The 20,571-nt window shown below is 44.2% G+C and overlaps 1 protein-coding gene across 2 annotated transcripts in view; it reads left to right on the top strand.

The window, feature by feature from the left end:
* Positions 1-20,571, top strand: part of NEGR1 (neuronal growth regulator 1) — a 626,547-nt gene that overhangs the window by 445,085 nt on the left and 160,891 nt on the right. For both annotated transcript variants that reach the window (XM_069738272.1, XM_069738273.1), the window contains exon 5: positions 19,638-19,758. In XM_069738272.1, coding sequence (XP_069594373.1) covers positions 19,638-19,758 — 121 coding nt within the window. The remainder of the gene's footprint in view (positions 1-19,637; positions 19,759-20,571) is intronic.

Genomic DNA, 20,571 nt, shown 5'->3' with positions numbered 1-20,571 from the left:
GACGTCCTTACTCTGATAATATGCCAAGAAAATAGGTGGGACAGGCTCTCATTAATAGGCCCCATCACCCTTGATCACTGTATGATTAACCCCTTAGTGACAGAGCCAATTTTTTAAAATCTGACCAGTGTCACTTTACGTGGTAATAACTCTGGAACGCTTCAACAAATCCCAGTGATTTGATTTGATTTGAGATCGTTTTTTCGTGACACATTATACTTTATGATAATGGTAAACTTAGGTCAATATGTTTTGTGTTTATTTATAAAAAAATATCAAAAATTTGAGAAAAATGTTAAAAAAAATTGCAATTTTCGAAATTTCAATGTTTATCCCTTTAATCCCGATAGTCATACCACAGCAAACCATTAATAAATAACATTTCCCACATGTCGGCTTTATATCAGCGCCATTTGTAAAATGTTCTTTTATTTTGTTAGCATTTTAGGAGGTTTAAAAATGTAGCAGCAATTTTTCATTTTTTCAAGGAAATTTACAAAATTTATTTTTTTGGGGGACTTATCCATGTTAGCAGTGACTTTAGGGGTCTCGTATATTGGGAAACCCCCAAATGTGATACCATTTTAAAAACAGCACCCCTTGACATATTGAAAACTGCTGTCAGGTAGTTTATTAACCCTTCAGGTGCTTTACAGGAATTAATGCAAAGTGTTATGACAGAAATGAAAATGTGCATTTTTACCACCTAAGGGCAGTCCCACACGTCCAGATAATTCCGGTACCGGATAAATCGGTACCGGAATTATCCGTGTCCGTGTGCCCGTGCGTTTCTGTGGCACATCAGTGTGGCACACGTGTGCCGCCCGTGTGCAGACTGGGTACCACACGCACCGTGCAGGAGACAGCGCTCCAGTAAGCGCTGTCCCCTGCATCTGGTGCTGAAGCCGCGATTCATATCTTCCCTGCAGCAGCGTTTGCTGTAAAGAAGATATGAATAATCTTTTTTTTTCTTTGTTTCTCGTGTTTAACATAAAGATCCCTGTCCCTACCCCCCTCCCACCCCCTGTGTGCCCCCCCCCCCCCCCCCCCCCGCTGTTCTTAAAATACTCACCCGTCTCCCTCGCTGATGCTGCTTCCTGTCCTGGCCGCACCTTCTACTGTATGAGCGGTCATGTGGGGCTGCCGATTACAGTCATGAATATGCGGCTCCACCTCCCATAGGGGTGGAGCCGCATATTCATGACTGTAAATGAGCGGCCCCACGTGACCGCTCATACAGTAGAAGGTGCGGCCAGGACAGGAAGCAGCGCCAGCCAGCGAGGGAGCCGGGTGAGTATATTAGTAACAGCTGGGGGGGGGGGGGGCGCACAGACGGTGGGAGGGGGGTGGGGACACGGACCTTTATTTTAAACACGAGAAACAAAAAAATGGATTATTCATATCTTCTCTGCAGCAAACGCTGCTGCAGAGAAGATATGAATCGCGGCTTCAGCACCATGTGGGGGGGACAGCGCTTACTGTAGCGCTGTCTCCTGCACGGCACACGGACTGCACACGGACAACGTCCGTGTGCGGTACGTGTTTTACACGGACCCATTGACTTTAATGGGTCCGTGTAATCCATGCGCTCCCACGAACACTGACATGTCTCCGTGTTTTTCACACGGAGACACGGTCCGCAAAAAATCAATGACATCTGCACAGATGCATTGATTTGAATGTGTCTACGTGTGTCAGTGGCTCCGGTACATGAGGAAACTGTCACCTCACCTACCGGAGCCACTGACGTGTGAAACCGGCCTAAATGTCTCTAACTTCTGAACAGATTACTACAGCCGTCAGACTCTAAGGCCACTATTTGGTCGTGAATTGCCATGGCAAACATCAGGACTAGGGTTGAGCGACCTTCACTTTTATAGGATCGGGTCGGGTTTCACGAAACCCGACTTTTGGAAAAGTCGGGTCGAGTGAAATCGGCCGATCCTATAAAAAAGTCGGGGTCGGGGTCGGCCGAAACTCGAAACCCAATGCAGTGCATTGGGTTTCCATGGTTCCCAGAGTCTGAAGGAGCGGAAACTCTCCTTCAGGCCCTGGGATCCATATTTAAGTGTAAAATATAGAATTAAAATAAAAAATATTGCAATACTTACCCTCTGACGCGCCCTGGTACTAACCGGCAGCCTTCCTCCTTCGAATCCGCGCTTCTAGGACCTTGCCGTGACGTCGCGGTGACGTCGCGGCTTGTGATTGGCCGCGCGGCCGCCCATGTGACCGCTCGCGCGGCCAATCACAAGCCGCGACGTCACCCGCGACGTCACCGAAGGTCCTGGAAGGGCTGATTCTTAGGAAGGAAGGCTGTCGGAAGGAAGCAGGGCGCTTCCGAGGGTGAGTATATTCCTATTAGGTATATACTCACCCTCGGAAGCGCCCTGCTTCCTTCCGACAGCCTTTCTTCCTAAGAATCAGCCCTTCCAGGACCTTCGGTGACGTCGCGGGTGACGTCGCGGCTTGTGATTGGCCGCGCGAGCGGTCACATGGGCGGCCGCGCGGCCAATCACAAGCCGCGACGTCACCGCGACGTCACGGCAAGGTCCTAGAAGCGCGGATTCGAAGGAGGAAGGCTGCCGGTTAGTACCAGGGCGCGTCAGAGGGTAAGTATTGCAATATTTTTTATTTTAATTCTATATTTTACACTTTAATCTGAATTCCGATACCAATTCCCGATATCTTAAACATATCGGGAATCGGGATCGGAATTCCGATTCCAGATTCAAAAGATCGCCGACTTCATGACCGACCCCCCACTGGGGTCGGGTCGGGTTTCATGAAACCCGACCTTGCCAAAAGTCGGCGACTTTTGAACAATTTCGACCCGTTTCGCTCAACCCTAATCAGGACCACAAAATCATGATCTGAGGGCACCAATTTGGATAAAGAGGAAGCCCCCACACTCTGTTAACCATTTGATGTAGTCGCTATTGAAGTCAGCATCTAAGGGGTTAAACATATTTGGACGGTGCTCGTGGCTGATGCAGCAAGTTGTCAGCTATAGTGTGCAGCCGACAGCTGCTGGATTGTCACCTGTATGGGGAGGCTATTCTCTTATATCTCAGGTCTGTTAAAAGACGTATTGGCGGTCATTAACTTGTCTTTTGCTATTTTTTGGTACAAAACAAAATATTGAAACATTTCTCTAAAAAAAAAAAATAAACACCACCCGCACCATATTGACACCCTAGACAGTTGCCTACTCTGCTAACTCCGCGTCCTGCCATAAATCCTTATGTATAATGTATGCGAATGACCAATTCTCAGTGCAATCCCAACACCTTGTATTTGCCAAAAGAGAAAATGTCTGAATATATTTTAAAGGCAATTTGGCAGCAGGTTTTTACTATGTAATCTGAGAGCAACGTGTCGTAGTCGCTGAGACCCTGATTCCACCGATGTATCACTTACTGGGCTGCCTGATGAAGTTTTGATAGAACCCCTGTTTTCCCTGCTGTAGATGTAGCAGAACTCAGAATGCTCAGCTGTGTATAACCCCGCCCACACCACTGATTGGCAGTTTCCACTGTACATTGTCAGCAAGCTGCCAATCAGTGGTGGGGGCGGGTTTACACTGATTAGCTGGACTGCCTGGCACATGACACCTAGTCTTGCCGTGATAATCTCCTGCTGATAAAATACTGATTGTATTAAAACAGCAACACAACTTAGTAAGTGACACATCACTGGAATCAGGGTCTAAGCCCCTACATCATGCTGTTCTCAGATTATATAGCCAATAACTGCTGACAGATTCCTTTTAAAATTCTCTACTAGGGTTTTCTGGTTTAATAGAGAGAAGTTGCTCATTATTAGTTTCCAATTAATGTGAGCATGCATTACCCAGACAGTCCTGCGGGGGAGCTCTAGGGGCATAAAACACTCACGCCCGGATCAGTTACCTGTCGATCACTGAGGTTCAGACAATATGATACCCTCTAGTCAGGTGATTTTCGGGGGATGTTATTATGTCTGACATCTTTCTAGTTAAACCTATAGTGCTTACAACCACAATTAAATAGTAAGAGCCATACATTTTCTTAAAGGGATATTACACTTTCAGCAAATATATGGTAACTTTGTAATTTAAAGGGTTAATTCCAAGTTAATGCCTAATCTTAGGATAATCGATAAGTTGCTGATTGCAGAAGATCCGACCACTGAGGTCCAGAGAGATCCCCCTGGAACCCTGGGATCTGAGCTCTGTGCTATTTTGAACCATTTTTTCGCAGTTATTGAGAACTCTGCTTGCTGTCAGTGGGATCTTTTAGATAGAGTTATCGGAGGTTTGTCATATAACGAGCCGCACACCTACACATCTAGCGCACGACCTGGAGTTTTATACACTGAAAATAAACAATGGCGCATGAATAACAGCAAGCAGAGATCTAGAAAAACTTTTAAGAATTGCTACAAAATTTATATAAGAAATTATATATCTTTCCATTCTACAAATAAAGCAGCAAAAATCATTGAGCGCCCTAGAATTTATAATCATTTCAGTAAAATTTGACCACATGGGGGCGCTAGATTGTACAATAAAATTAGTATCAGGCCGTAGCGGAAACATATTCTTAAAATAATCTTTGCCTACAGATTGGCCGCCATCACCCTCATGGTCCAATCCTTCTATTTACCAGGCTTTAATACCTAGAAAATAAAACTTTTTGCAGCCAGGCACACATCGGCCCTCGTCTATTACACCCCCGCCTGTGAATGGATTTATAAGTAATGATTAAGTGAAAATTATCATTTTATTGCCGCCATTTCCCTCTCGGTTCTATTGAACGCTTGCACTAGAACTAAGATGCATAATTACAATGTATCGCTTATGAGTTTGTCCCCTTTTTTTTCTGTGTCATTTATTTTTTATAGGCAAATAAACATTTTATTATCTGTTATGGATTTATGGTTGTAAATTAGTAATTACTTGGATATTTTAAGCCGAGTTCTATTAACTGGAATACAGAGCCTTTTTGGCATTCAGGAAACATCAGGTTTGCATGAAAGTTTCATGGCAATTTTTTATGGGTTCTTGTAAGAGAATCCATTAGATGCACCGGTGGGAAATACAGACCACATAAGATTAAGAACGCCTTGTGCCGTACGCACCTTAAATCATCGTTACAGGCCGCACAATCCTCCTGCTTTATATCTCCCTGTAATCCCCGTCTGTCCTCAGCAATTTATTTTACGCCCTTTGTGGTCAAAAAGTATTCGTTGTGTCACGGCCAAGAGAATGAAGATGATGGTTATCTTATTGAACTGGGCGATGTTAATGGCGTTCATGGACGTATCAAGGAGATGGAGGGGAAGGAGATGGAGGGGAAGGGGATGGAGGGGAAGGAGATGGAGGGGAAGGGGGTGGAGGGGAAGGAGATGGAGGGGAAGGAGATGGAGAGGAAGGAGATGGAGAGGATGGAGGGGAAGGGGATGGAGGGGAAGGAGATGGAGGGGAAGGAGATGGAGAGGATGGAGGAGAAGGAGATGGAGGGGAAGGATATGGAGGAGAAGGAGATGGAGGGGATGGAGATAGAGGGGAAGGAGATGGAGGGGAAGGAGATGGAGGGGATGGAGATGGAGGGGAAGGAGATAGACGGGAAGGAGATGGAGGGGAAGGAGATGGAGGGGAAGGAGATGGAGGGGAAGGAGGTGGAGGGGAAGGAGATGGAGGGGATGGAGATAGAGGGGAAGGAGATGGAGAGGAAGGAGATGGAGAGGATGGAGGGGAAGGAGATGGAGAGGATGGAGGGGAAGGAGATGGAGAGGATGGAGGGGAAGGGGATGGAGGGGAAGGGGATGGAGGGGAAGGAGATGGAGATGGAGGAGAAGGAGATGGAGGGGAAGGATATGGAGAAGAAGGAGATGGAGGGGATGGAGATGGAGGGGATGGAGATAGAGGGGATGGAGATAGAGGGGATGGAGATGGAGGGGAAGGAGATGGAGGGGAAGGAGATGGAGGGGAAGCAGATGGAGGGGATGGAGATGGAGGGGATGGAGATAGAGGGGAAGGATATGGAGGGGAAGGAGATGGAGGGGAAGGAGATGGAGGGGAAGGAGATGGAGGGGAAGGAGATGGAGGGGAAGGAGATGGAGGGGATGGAGATAGAGGGGAAGGAGATGGAGAGGAAGGAGATGGAGAGGATGGAGGGGAAGGAGATGGAGAGGATGGAGGGGAAGGGGATGGAGGGGAAGGGGATGGAGGGGAAGGGGATGGAGGGGAAGGAGATGGAGGAGAAGGAGATGGAGGGGAAGGATCTGGAGAAGAAGGAGATGGAGGGGATGAGATGGAGGGGATGGAGATGGAGGGGATGGAGATAGAGGGGATGGAGATGGAGGGGAAGGATATGGAGGGGAAGGATATGGAGGGGAAGGAGATGGAGGGGATGGAGATGGAGGGGATGGAGATAGAGGGGAAGGATATGGAGGGAAAGGAGATGGAGGGGATGGAGATGGAGGGGATGGAGATAGAGGGGAAGGATATTGGAGGGGAAGGAGATGGAGGGGATGGAGATGGAGGGGATGGAGATAGAGGGGAAGGATATGGAGGGGAAAGATATGGAGAAGAAGGAGATGGAGGGGATGGAGATGGAGGGGATGGAGATGGAGGGGATGGAGATGGAGGGGATGGAGATAGAGGGGATGGAGATGGAGGGGAAGGAGATGGAGATGGAGGAGAAGGAGATAGAGGGGAAGGATATGGAGAAGAAGGAGATGGAGGGGATGGAGATGGAGGGGATGGAGATAGAGGGGATGGAGATGGAGGGGAAGGAGATGGAGGAGAAGGAGATGGAGGGGAAGGATATGGAGAAGAAGGAGATGGAGGGGATGGAGATGGAGGGGAAGGAGATGGAGATGGAGGAGAAGGAGATGGAGGGGAAGGATATGGAGATGGAGGGGATGGAGATGGAGGGGATGGAGATAGAGGGGAAGGATATGGAGGGGAAGGATATGGAGGGGAAGGAGATGGAGGGGATGGAGATGGAGGGGATGGAGATAGAGGGGAAGGATATGGAGGGGAAGGATATGGAGAAGAAGGAGATGGAGGGGATGGAGATGGAGGGGATGGAGATGGAGGGGATGGAGATGGAGGGGATGGAGATAGAGGGGATGGAGATAGAGGGGAAGGATATGGAGGGGAAGGATATGGAGGGGAAGGATATGGAGGGGAAGGATATGGAGGGGAAGGAGATGGAGGGGATGGAGATGGAGGGGATGGAGATAGAGGGGAAGGATATGGAGGGGAAGGATATGGAGAAGAAGGAGATGGAGGGGATGGAGATGGAGGGGATGGAGATAGAGGGGAAGGAGATGGAGAGGATGGAGGAGAAGGGGATGGAGGGGAAGGGGATGGAGGGGAAGGGGATGAAGGGGAAGGGGATGGAGGGGAAGGGGATGGAGGGGAAGGAGATGGAGAGGATGGAGGAGAAGGAGATGGAGGGGAAGGATATGGAGGAGAAGGAGATGGAGGGGATGGAGATGGAGGGGAAGCAGATGGAGGGGATGGAGATGGAGGAGATGAGATAGAGGGGAAGGATATGGAGGGGAAGGAGATGGAGGGGATGGAGATGGAGGGGATGGAGATAGAGGGGAAGGAGATAGAGGGGAAGGAGATAGAGGGGAAGGAGATGGAGAGGATGGAGGGGAAGGAGATGGAGAGGATGGAGGATAAGGAGATGGAGGGGAAGGAAATGGAGGGGATGGAGATGGAGGGGAAGGAGATGGAGGGGAAGGAGATGGAGGGGAAGGAGATGGAGGGGAAGAAGATGGAGAGGATGGAGGGGAAGGAGATGGAGGGGATGGAGATGGAGGGGAAGGAGATGGAGGGGAAGGAGATGGAGGGGATGGAGATGGAGGGGAAGGAGATGGAGGGGAAGGAGATGGAGGGGATGGAGATGGAGGGGATGGAGATGGAGGCGAAGAAGATGGAGGGGAAGGAGATGGAGGGGATGGAGATGGAGGGGAAGGAGATGGAGGGGATGGAGATTGACGGGAAGGAGATGGAGGGGAAGGAGATGGAGGGGATGGAGATTGACGGGAAGGAGATGGAAGGGAAGGAGATGGAGGGGAAGGAGATGGAGGGGAAAGAGATGGAGGGGAAGGAGATAGAGGGGAAGGAGATGGAGGGGAAGGAGATGGAGGGGAAAGAGATGGATGGGAAGGAGATAGACGGGAAGGAGATGGAGGGGAAGGAGATGGAGGAGATGGAGATGGAGGGGAAGAAGAAGGAGGGGAAGGAGATAGAGGGGAAGGAGATGGAGGGGATGGAGATGGAGGGGAAGGAAATGGAGATGGAGAGGAAGGAGATGGAGGGAATGGAGATGAAGGGGAAGGAGATGGAGGGGGAAGGAGATGGAGGGGGAAGGAGATAGAGGGGAAGGAGACGGAGGGGAAGGAGATGGAGGGGAAGAAGATGGACGGGAAGGAGATCCTCAGGATGGAGGGGAAGGAGATGGAGGGGAAGGAGATGGAGGGGATGGAGATGGAGGGGATGGAGATGCAGGGGATGGAGATGGAGGGGAAAGAGATGAGGGGAAGGAGATGGAGGGGAAGGAGACGGAGGGGAAGGAGATGGAGGGGAAGGAGACGGAGGGGAAGGAGATGGACGGGAAGGAGACGTAGGGGAAGGAGATGGATGGGAAGGAGATGGACGGGAAGGAGACGGAGGGGAAGGAGATGGATGGGAAGGAGATGCTCGTGATGGACTTGTATCAATGCTCCTTCACATGAGCAGATTTTTAAAAAAGTTGCAAAATTTGACAAATATAAAATTGGACATTTTTCACATTAATTTATCAATGAAAGTTTTCTATTATAGACTAAACACCCCCATATTCCCTATTAGAAGGGATGGATATCACGGGGGCTGATTTCCTACTTGGACCCACTTCTATGGGCCTCTAACAAGTTGTGCCGCTCCCTTTTGCAGACTCCAGTTGTCCGTGTATTAAATTGTATTAGTCTGGTCATCATGTATTCGGGGGAACCATTTGCTAAGTTGAGACCTCTTATGCTGTTTGCACGCAGCACCAACTGCAGAATCCGGACTTTCCATGCCACGTGCCATCACCACACCATTGTCCCTTTGCTTGGTTGATAGCCCAAGTGGTGAGTTTCCCCCGAACGTCGCCTGAAAACGATCAGCAGTGTGCCGATGGGTTATCATGGAAGCCAGTGTCCTATTGAAGACCCCCCTCATTCACCTCAATGCCATCTTTGTACTCCCACCAGAGCAACAGGGGATGTTCATTTATACTGTAAACTGTAATACTGAAGCATCGTAGAATATAGTACAGGCGATAAAGCAATCGCAGCTTCAAAACCCCTAAGATACATAAAGTGAATTTTTAAAAAAAAAAGTTTAAAAGTATATAAAAATATATATTTAAAAGTTTAATTCATCGTCATTTTCCCTAAAGTAATAAATATACAGAATATAGTATCAACGTGTCTGTAAAACTCAGAGATATGTTGATATAAATTGTATCAGCTTGTGCGTAAAACGCTGTAAAGAAAAATAAAATCTACATTTTTTTGTTTGGTCATAGAGATAAATGGAGACTAATTAAAAAGTTTTTTCATTGTAAATTAATTGATTGCAAACGTATTTAAGATAACAAGTGAAGATAATATCCCAGGATCGCTGATATTTGGTAAATAATATTATATAATAATGTGTATCAATATTTAATTATATTTAATTAATAACTTTAGTATAATTATTATTCATAAAGAATAAATATTTATTACTGATAATTTTTACTATGTATTCATAACATTTATTAATGAAAACACATAATAATAATATTTCATTCGATTTTTCTTTCTTTTTATAAAATCGCGTCGTCTATAATTTAATATTTTTCGGACTACAGAGACATAATCCCACTAAATATTTCCAAATGAGCCGGGCCGTTGTTTTAATCATTCTTGATTGCAGAATATAATTATTTTTTGCCATTTAGAATAGCTAATGGATTACCCCGCCGCCATCCACGCGGTGACAGAGGACAGTGATAGCGCCCTTTGGCATTAAATCAGAGAACATGGCATCCGCACTTGCTTGACATGCATTAAGGGACAACCATGGGGGCAGCGCTTTATAATGTCATTACACCCAAACTCCCCAGGTAGTTCTCAGAGTTCAGCTCTGTGTTCTGTGTGTTGTAAAAGTTTATCTGCACCGGAGATTTCTCTGTGGATAAGAACCTGATGCAGAAAGCCAAAGGAATGAATGCAATGAAGTTAGGGGTGAGTTGGCACCAGTGTACCCCTCTGATTGCAATCCTCAGCGATCAGCTGTGATCTGTGGGGAAAGTTGGCAATAAGTGTTCAGGTTCCCTGCAGCTCCCCCGCAGGAGAAACGTAGTATTACACAGATCTGTGCATTGCAGGACAGGATGAGTCCTCCGGAGCGAGAGATGCTATTTACAGCCAATCTCCACTCTGGTAAAGAGGATCTCCATCTAGTAACTCAGAATTCCTTAAATTTATCTTTGCAAATGTTTCTTTTTTTAATTGGACAAAGCATTTAAGACTGTGATGTCCATTGATTTTTCTGAAAAAAAAAAAAGTTGTCTTTATTCTGAGGATCATGGGGGTGCCAGAGGTTGGAAACCCATTAGTCAGAAAGTGATGGGATTCCCTAATAATATGCCCTAATTTTCCCTATTGTTAAATCCCATTTAAGTAACATTGGTTCAGTAGTCAGTGAATGTAAAATCTACAATCTCTAGAATACGTCTCCATTATCATTCTTTGCTGTTTAAACTTATATATCATAATTAAGGCTCAGGCATAAACTTCAAACTGATTTTTTTTTTTATTGTTCATGTACTTCCTAAATGCAAAGTTAAGCAACTTTCTAAATTGTCTTCATTAAAAATGTTCATCCATTCTGTTGCTGCAGAGTATCTGTGAGTCCATTGCCTAGCTCAATGATATGCAAAAATATTACAGATCTGTCACAGCCCCTGCTCCTGAAGGCTTTCTCTGTTTTTTTGGATTGAGAGGTTGTACATAGATCTGAAGCAGAGAGAGGTGAAAGTATCTGTAGTCTCAGAGAGGGCGGAGAAAGCAGACAGAAGGAAAGCATATGGAGAGGAAATAAGTGCAGTTCTGGAACTGTTTTACATATGGAAGCACGTGAAGTCAGCAGCACCCTAGATACACCCAGAGTTCACATGTAGTCTATAGTACTGGAAACAAAAACACATAGAGCTCTTATCCAACCTATATTACTGGGAGAAACACACACACATATCATCCAGCGTATATTGCTAAAAGATACACACAGAGCTCAGATCCAGCCTATATTACTGGGAGGGATACAGAGAGCTCACATCCAGCCTATCTTACTGGGAGAGACACACAGACCTCACATCCAGTCTATATTACTGGGAGAGACACACAGAGCTCACATCCAACCTATATTACTGGGAAAGACACACAGACCTCACATCCAGCCTATATTACTGGGAGAAACACACAGAGCTCACATCCAACCTATATTACTGGGAGAGACACACAGACCTCACATCCAGCCTATATTACTAGGAGCAACACAGAACTCACATCCAGCCTATATTACTGGGAGAGACACACATACCTCACATCCAGCCTATGTTACTGGGAGAGACACATAGACCTCACATCCAGCCTATATTACTGGGAGAGACACACAGACCTCACATCCAGCCTATGTTACTGGGAGAGACACACAGACCTCACATCCAGCGTATGTTACTGGGAGAGACACACAGACCTCACATCCAGCCTATGTTACTGGGAGAGACACACAGACCTCACATCCAGCCTATATTACTGGGAGAGACTCACAGACCTCACATCCAGCCTATGTTACTAGGAGAGACACACAGACCTCACATCCAGCCTATATTACTGGGAGAGACACAAAGACCTCACATCCAGCCTATGTTACTGGGAGAGACACACAGACCTCACATCCAGCCTATATTACTGGGAGAGACACACAGACCTCACATCCAGCCTATGTTACTGGGAGAGACACACAGACCTCACATCCAGCCTATATTACTGGGAGAGACACACAGACCTCACATCCAGCCTATGTTACTAGGAGAGACACACAGACCTCACATCCAGCCTATATTACTGGGAAAGACACAAAGACCTCACATCCAGCCTATGTTACTGGGAGAGACACACAGACATCACATCCAGCCTATATTACTGGGAGAGACACACAGACCTCACATCCAGCCTATATTACTGGGAGAGACACAAAGACCTCACATCCAGCCTATGTTACTGGGAGAGACACACAGACCTCACATCCAGCCTATGTTACTGGGAGAGACACACAGACCTCACATCCAGCCTATATTACTGGGAGAGACACACAGATCTCACATCCAGCCTATATTACTGGGAGAGACACACAGACCTCACATCCAGCCTATATTACTGGGAGGACACACAGAGCTCACATCCAGCTTATATTACTGGGGGAGACACACAAAGCTCACATCCAGCCTATATTACTGGGAGAGACACACAGAGCTCACATCCAGCCTATATTACTGGGAGAGACACACAGAGCTCACATCCAGCCTATATTACTGGGAGAGACACACAGACTTCACATCCAGCCTATATTACTGGGAGAGACACAAAGACCTCACATCCAGCCTATGTTACTGGGAGAGACACACAGACCTCACATCCAGCCTATATTACTGGGAGAGACACACAGACCTCATATCCAGCCTATGTTACTGGGAGAGACACACAGACCTCACATCCAGCCTATATTACTGGGAGAGACACAAATACCTCACATCCAGCCTATGTTACTGGAAGAGACACACAGGCCTCACATCCAGCCTATATTACTGGGAGAGACACACAGACCTCACATCCAGCCTATATTACTGGGAGAGACACACAGAGCTCACATCCAGCCTATATTACTGGGAGTGACACACAGGCCTCTCCGATTGCCCACTTCTATTGTTCAGACATTGCCTGGAAACAGGCAGGTGACTACTTCCTGCTGAAAAGATGACTTCCTCACAGAGACATGTGACCACATGCAGCCAATTACAGGCTGAAGCAGGTCAGAGCTGCTGCCAGTGATTGGCTGAACGGTCATTTCCTGTGTGTTAATAAGAACCAGAATGTAGAGACCATTGGAGGATCCAGAAAACGTCAGAATGAATGCGGTGGAGGATTAGAATGGTATGTATCTCTTTTTCTTTTTTTCTTTGGACTATTTAAAAATTTAAAAAAATTCAATTTGGTGATCCCTTTAAGGATACAAAGTATAAAATATAAAATCTGCTTCCTAATGGTTTTAAGCTAACATCAGAATTCTTTTTAAAAAAACAAGCATTATAAGTAAGAGATAATACCGGGAAACAAGAGTTTAAGGCTGTAATAAACAATGACTGTTAGTCCTGTAAGGAAATGTTGAAATTGCCCAGGCTGAATTCAAGCCAATGCTAAATTAATTACATTAAGAAAGTTTGTTTAATCACATTATGCGGATAATCAACAAAGGTAAATTGGAAAGTTCTTCCTATGGAAGGCGAGTGTAAAAGTTAATAAATTCAGCCTATATTCATTATGCACTCACTGGTTATAATAATTTACTGTCCATTGCTGGGCTTCCTAAGCATTGTAATTAAATATAAAATGCACATTAGAATTATAATGAGTAATTAGGGCAACATAACTAATATGCACAAAAGTCCCACAGCTCATTAAAATGTTAAAAGACAAGAACCTATTCCTGCAGATTATTCCGCTCCCCTCTGTAAGTGTGTGAATGCCACCGTACCTAGCGACTCCCATCCCTGACATTTAGGAATTGTATATAAATGATATAAAACCCAACAGCCCCCAACACCCAAAGATTGATGAATATTAAGTGGGATTTCCCTGAAATGGGACGTTTAAGAATGACTGAGACAGCTACTAACAGTTACTAATGTGACCATAGTGCTGAAACAATGTAGCCATAGATTACCCTAAAATGGAAGCATGTTGTGCGTAGATGTATGATGAGCATAGTATGGAGGTAAGAACAGGGGCATAGTATAGAAGTACTGTATGATGGGCATAGTATAGAGATATGATGAGCATAGTATAGAAGTACTGTATGATGAGCATAGTATAGAAGTAGGGAGGAGAGGACCCGTGGAAGTTCGGGTTTGGCGGGTGCAGCCGAACTTGAGGAAAAAGTTTGGTTTGGCTACCAGGACTTGACACCGGAGCCGAACCCCATATAAGTCAATGGGGACTCAAACTTTGGTGCTGTAAAATGATCGTAGTCAAGGCTAGGGGGCTGCAAAAGGAAGCAAAATTATGGGTAAGAGCAGGACAATTGCCCTGAAAACAAATGTGGATAGTAAAATGACTTAAAATAACAGAATACAAAAAAATTTAAATAATCTTGAGCCAGGAGGTGGAGGTCCAAATGGAGGAGTGAAGCAGTGCCTTGCATGTGTATTTTACTGTACTTGTTAATAAATAAATGAAAAAGAACAACATGGGGTCCCGCCTATTTTTATAACCAGCCAAGGGAAAGCAGACAGCTGTGAGCTGGCCTTATTATTCTGTGAAGGAGCTAATATGGATGTGCCATTTCTGGTGCGACTGAGGGCTAGTTTTATTAGGAAGGGAAGGGGCCAAAATCCATGGACCTTCCCAACCTATTAATATCAGCTGCCATCTGTCTGCTTTGCCTTTGCTGGTTATTAAAATGTATCATAATCAAGTCTAGGATTCATACACTCTGATGCTGAGAAGTACATGGGCTTCCTGTTTTCAAATGAATTATCTCAGACACTTTGGAGCCAGTAGTCAGTGATGAATATTGGCGTTTGCATCTATCTGATATTTATAGGAGATATATTTTCTGTATCGTAGTGAAGTGACAAACGTGATGCAGTCACTCACATCCCCATAAAGGCCGACCTAACGCCTCTAACTTAAAAACATTCAGATGGATGATGCTATCCATGCCAATGGATATCTCTCGCCTGGGACCTTCAGGGATGAAGATATCCTGAACGTTGGTCATCTCATAATCTTCTACATGCACTCGCACATCCCAAGACTAGCCTCCCCATATGAGTTCAACTAGGGGAGGTATTTGGTCATAACCTTGATCTAATAAAAATCAGAGTTTTTTGTCATTTGTCAGTTCTGAAAGACGCAGTGCTCTGTGTTCCTGTCCGTTGCTCTAATGAGGGCTTCCCTCCGCTATGCTCTGAGTCTTATCTGTGGCACAGGTTTAGTACTTTTTTTTTGTTACCCTTTTATTACATGTGATTGTATTTATCGTTTTGTTTTTTCCCCATTTTGTAACATCTTTGTATATTTTTTTTTTTATAAACACTACCTTCTTTTCAGGATTAAACATACTGTATAAAATTTAATAGCTCTGTTATAATAGCCATAAACTAAAGAGATAATTTTCAGAAATCAGATGTCACTGCAGATAGACTTCTCTCATTTAGATCTCTCAGTTTGGGAATCTGGTCTGATTGCTTTATCTGAGCCCTTATAGGTTTGCCACTGGATTTAGAATGGCGGCACAATGTCATTTTTTGGATTTAATTATCAAAATAGTGTCCAAAATGATTCATTAATGGAACTTCAAATAAATACTAAATACACATATACTCAGATAGAATTAAGTTATTTAGAGTAAATAAAAGAAACAAAGGATAAAAATGCAATCAATCTTGATTGAAAATCAACTAAAATAAATTAAAATCATGGAGTACCCAATCTGTCCCATCCAGAGTAATATATATTTAACTGCTATTAGGAAGAAGAGTAACAGACTACATAAAAAGTGGGATGATAATATGAGCTATAGTCCCCTCATATCACGCCCCCGGAAGAAGCAAGAGGTGAAACGCGCGTCGGAGTTAGGGGGGACACTGACTCCATCCAGTCTAACTTTTCCTGCTATTGGTATCTTCCTTTAAGGTACAGATTTCTTTGTATGGTTTACTTTTACATGCACTTCTATTGATAACGGAATCATGTTATGCCAGTAAGCTTGTCATTTAGCCTTCATGTGTTAATAATGTTCTTTTGAAATAGTTATGTCACTGTGGTGGGATACAAGTGGATGCCCCATTTTTAACCTGACTACAAATGTCACTTTATTATATTGATCCATTCTGGTAGTGTAACCTATAGCTTGCTTTGTGATTGTGACATAACCTCGTGCAGTGAGTTATTGATCATAGTTAGTTAGTCTGTTACTATTCTTAAATTAAATTTTTATCCCATGTTCTCAATTTTTGGATTTGCAGAGTATTTCACTGTGGATTTTGCCACAAAAATTATAGAGCAGAAACTTCTTTGACATTAACTGTACATGTGCATTTCGCTTTCAGGCTCTTCTCAGTGTACTCTCCAGTTCCGTCTGTAGCAGTTGCTTTTGCAGTAGTTACTTTGTTTCATCATGTTTGCAGATATAGCAAGTGCCAGCTTGGCGCCTGCCATCTATGCTGGCAACACACTGACTTATGAACTGCCAGATGGTGTTGTGTTTTATTACTGCATCGGGACCTGGTGGCTGCAATATGGGACTCGCAGGGGGTCATTTGTAAAAATTGGAATAAACGTATTTCACATTTACAGTTTTCTGTCAGAACTGATATATTTCACAAGAAGATTCAGAGTAATATATACATGTGCATTGCTTTTCTGTCAATTTCAGACAGATCTCCAGGCGTTTGCACCAGTTTTTAACTGAAAATTAATCCCTTTTCTAAAGATTCCCCCAAAAGTTGCCCCGAATTTTCACTGCTGCGGCTTCCACCGCTGTTTTGGGTTTATATCGATATATTGATCCATTTCTGCTGCTTTTAACATTACATAGTAACATAGTTATTGAGGTTGAAGGAAGACTTTAAGTCCATCTAGTTCAACCCATAGCCTAACCTAACATGCCCTAACATGTTGATCCAGAGGAAGGCAAAAAAAAACCCCATGTGGCAGAGAGTAAGCTCCACATTGGGAAAAAAAATTCCTTCCCGACTCCACATACGGCAATCAGACTAGTTCCCTGGATCAACGCCCTATCATGGAATCTAGTGTATATACCCTGTAATATTATACTTTTCAAGAAATGTATCCAGTCGCCTCTTAAATTTAAGCAATGAATCACTCATTACAACATCATACGGCAGAGAGTTCCATAGTCTCACTGCTCTTCCAGTAAAGAATCCGCGTCTGTTATTATGCTTAAACCTTGTTTCCTCCAGACGCAGAGAATGCCCCCTTGTCCCTGTCTCAGGTCTATGATTAAAAAGATCATCAGAAAGGTCTTTGTACTGTCTCCTCATATATTTATACATTAACATAAGATCACCCCTTAGCCTTCGTTTTTCCAAACTAAATAGCCCCAAGTGTAATAACCTATCTTGGTATTGCAGACCCCCCAGTCCTCTAATAACCTTGGTCGCTCTTCTCTGCACCCGCTCTAGTTCAGCTATGTCTTTCTTATACACCGGAGACCAGAACTGTGCACAGTATTCTAAGTGTGGTCGCACTAGTGACTTGTATAGAGGTAAAATTATGTTCTCCTCATGTGCATCTATGCCTCTTTTACTGCATCCCATTATTTTATTTGCCTTTGTAGCAGCTGCCTGACACTGGCCACTGAATTTAAGTTTGTCATCCACCCATACACCCAGGTCTTTTTCATTGACTGTTTTGCCCAGAGTTTTAGAATTAAGCACATAATTATACATCTTATTACTTCTACCCAAGTGCATGACCTTACATTTATCCCCATTAAAGCTCATTTGCCATTTATCAGCCCAAGCTTCTAGTTTACATAAATCATCCTGTAATATAAAATTGTCCTCCTCTGTATTGATTACCCTGCAGAGTTTAGTGTCATCTGCAAATATTGAAATTCTGCTCTGAATGCCCCCTACAAGATCATTAATGAATATGTTAAAGAGAAGAGGGCCCAATACTGACCCCTGTGGTACCCCACTGCTAACCGCGACCCAGTCCTACCGTGCTCCATTAATAACCACCCTTTGTTTCCTATCCCTGAGCCAGCTCTTAACCCACTTACACATATTTTCCCCTATCCCCATTATTCTCATTTTATGTATCAACCTTTTGTGTGGCACCGTATCAAAAGCTTTTGAAAAGTCCATATACCCTACGTCCACTGGGTTCCCTTGGTCCAATCCGGAACTTACCTCTTCATAGAAGCTGATCAGATTAGTCTGACATGAACGGTCCCTAGTAAACCCGTGCTGATACTGGGTCATGAGGTTATTCCTCTTCAGATACTCCAGTATAGCGTCCCTTAGAATGCCCTCCAGGATTTTACCCACAGTAGAGGTTAAGCTTACTGGCCTATAATTACCGAGTTCAGCTTTTGTCCCCTTTTTGAATATTGGCACCACATTTGCTATACGCCAGTCCTGTGGTACAGACCCTGTTATTATGGAGTCTTTAAAGATTAAAAATAATTGTCTATCAATGACTGTACTTAGTTCCTGCAGTACTCGAGGGTGTATCCCATCCGGGCCTGGAGATTTGTCAATTTTAGTGATTTTTAGACGCCGCCGCACTTCCTGCTGGGTTAAGCAGGTGACACTTAATGGGGAATTTTTGTTATCACTGATCATATTGTCGCCATGGGATTTTCTTGTGTAAATACTGATGAAAAAAAGTCATTTAGCATATTGGCTTTTTCCTCTTCCTCATCCTCATCCACCATTTCCCCCAGACTATTTTTAAGGGGGCCAACACTATCATTTTTTAGTTTCTTACTATTTACGTAGTTAAAGAATATTTTGGGATTATTTTTACTCTCTCTGGCAATGAGTCTCTCTGTCTCAATCTTTGCTGCCTTGATTTGCTTTTTACAGAATTTATTTAATTTTCTGTATTTATTTAATGCCTCCTCACTACCTACTTCCTTTAATTCTCTAAATGCTTTCTTTTTGTCACTTATTGCGCCCCTTACAGCTCTATTTAGCCATATTGGTTTCCTCCTATTTCTAGTATGTTTATTCCCATACGGTATGTACTGTGCACAGGTCCTATCCAGGATGCTAATAAATGTCTCCCATTTTCTTTGTGTATTTTTGTGTCTCAGGATATCGTCCCAGTTAATTGCACCAAGATCCTCTCTCATCCGTTGGAAATTTGCCCTCCTGAAGTTTAGTGTCCGTGTAACCCCTCTACTACACATCTTATTAAAGGCTACATGAAACCGTATTATTTTGTGATCACTATTCCCCAAGTGACCCCCAACCCTTATATTTGATATGCGGTCTGGCCTGTTGGTTAATATTAGGTCTAGCAGTGCCCCCCTTCTTGTTGGGTCCTGAACCAATTGTGAAAGATAATTGTCTCTCATAGTTGTCAAAAACCGATTACCTTTGCTGGAACTGCAGATTTCCGTTCCCCAATCTATTTCAGGGTAGTTGAAGTCCCCCATAATAATGACTTCTCCTTGAGTCGCAGCTTCATCTATTTGCCTTAAATCTTCATTTTCTTTTTTTTTTTTCTTTTTCTTTTCTTTTACCATTTTATGGTATTTTTCTTCAGACTACCTCTCACTTCCATAAATCTTCATTTTCTTTCAGTTGCACCCACAATCCTTGAAATAACGCCGTCTGGGGTTTCCCTTGGAAAAACAGGACTCATCAGATGTGAAACAGCGTCCGTCCCTACGCCATCATTTGAGTGGTATAAAGGAGATAAGAAGTAAGAGATTTATATTATATCTCCGTACATGATCTGGGTTTAGTTTAAAGGGGTTGTTCAAGGTTAGATAAATGTGAATATTTAATCCAGATGGCACCACCACTGCCTGCAGGTTGTGTCCGGTATTACAGGTTATTTGGCGATATTATGGTTGGGCTGCAGTACCACACACAACCTATGGACAAGTGGGGGGCTGATCAGAACAGTCATCTTTTATTATGCCTGGACAACCCCTTTAATGTTAGGAATTGTATGCTGGTTTGGTTTTGGTTTTCCTAAAACGATAGTGTACATTATAGCTAACCCTTCTGGAATCTAAACTAATATCCCCAAACATTTCACGGTGGCTATGGTCTGTAATGAGGACACAGTGTTATGTAGCCATCGGGAATTATAGTCTTTACAGCAGACAGAGTATGATGGGGAGAAGAAGCTGTAGGAGCTCAGATAAGCTGCAAAGGTGCACCTATTCACGAGCTGCTTTACTGTGTCCAAAATAGCAGAATAGTGAGTGCAGCTCTGGGGTATAATTCAGGATGTAATTCAGGATCAGTAATGCAATGTATGTACACAGTGACTGCACCAGCAGAATAGTGAGTGCAGCTCTGGAGTATAATGCAGGATGTAACTCAGGATCAGTAATGTAATGTATGTACACAGTGACTGCACCAGCAGAATAGCGAGTGCAGCTCTGGGGTATAATACAGGATGTAACTCAGGATCAGTAATGTAATGTATGTACACAGTGACTGCACCAGCAGAATAGTGAGTGCAGCTCTGGAGTATAATACAGGATGTAACTCAGGATCAGTA

The sequence above is a fragment of the Ranitomeya imitator genome, chromosome 8 (genome assembly GCF_032444005.1).
Source record: "Ranitomeya imitator isolate aRanImi1 chromosome 8, aRanImi1.pri, whole genome shotgun sequence".
Classification (NCBI taxonomy): Eukaryota; Metazoa; Chordata; class Amphibia; order Anura; family Dendrobatidae; genus Ranitomeya; species Ranitomeya imitator.
Note: the sequence above shows the minus strand (reverse complement) of the source record. Positions and strands in the feature narration are given on the sequence as shown.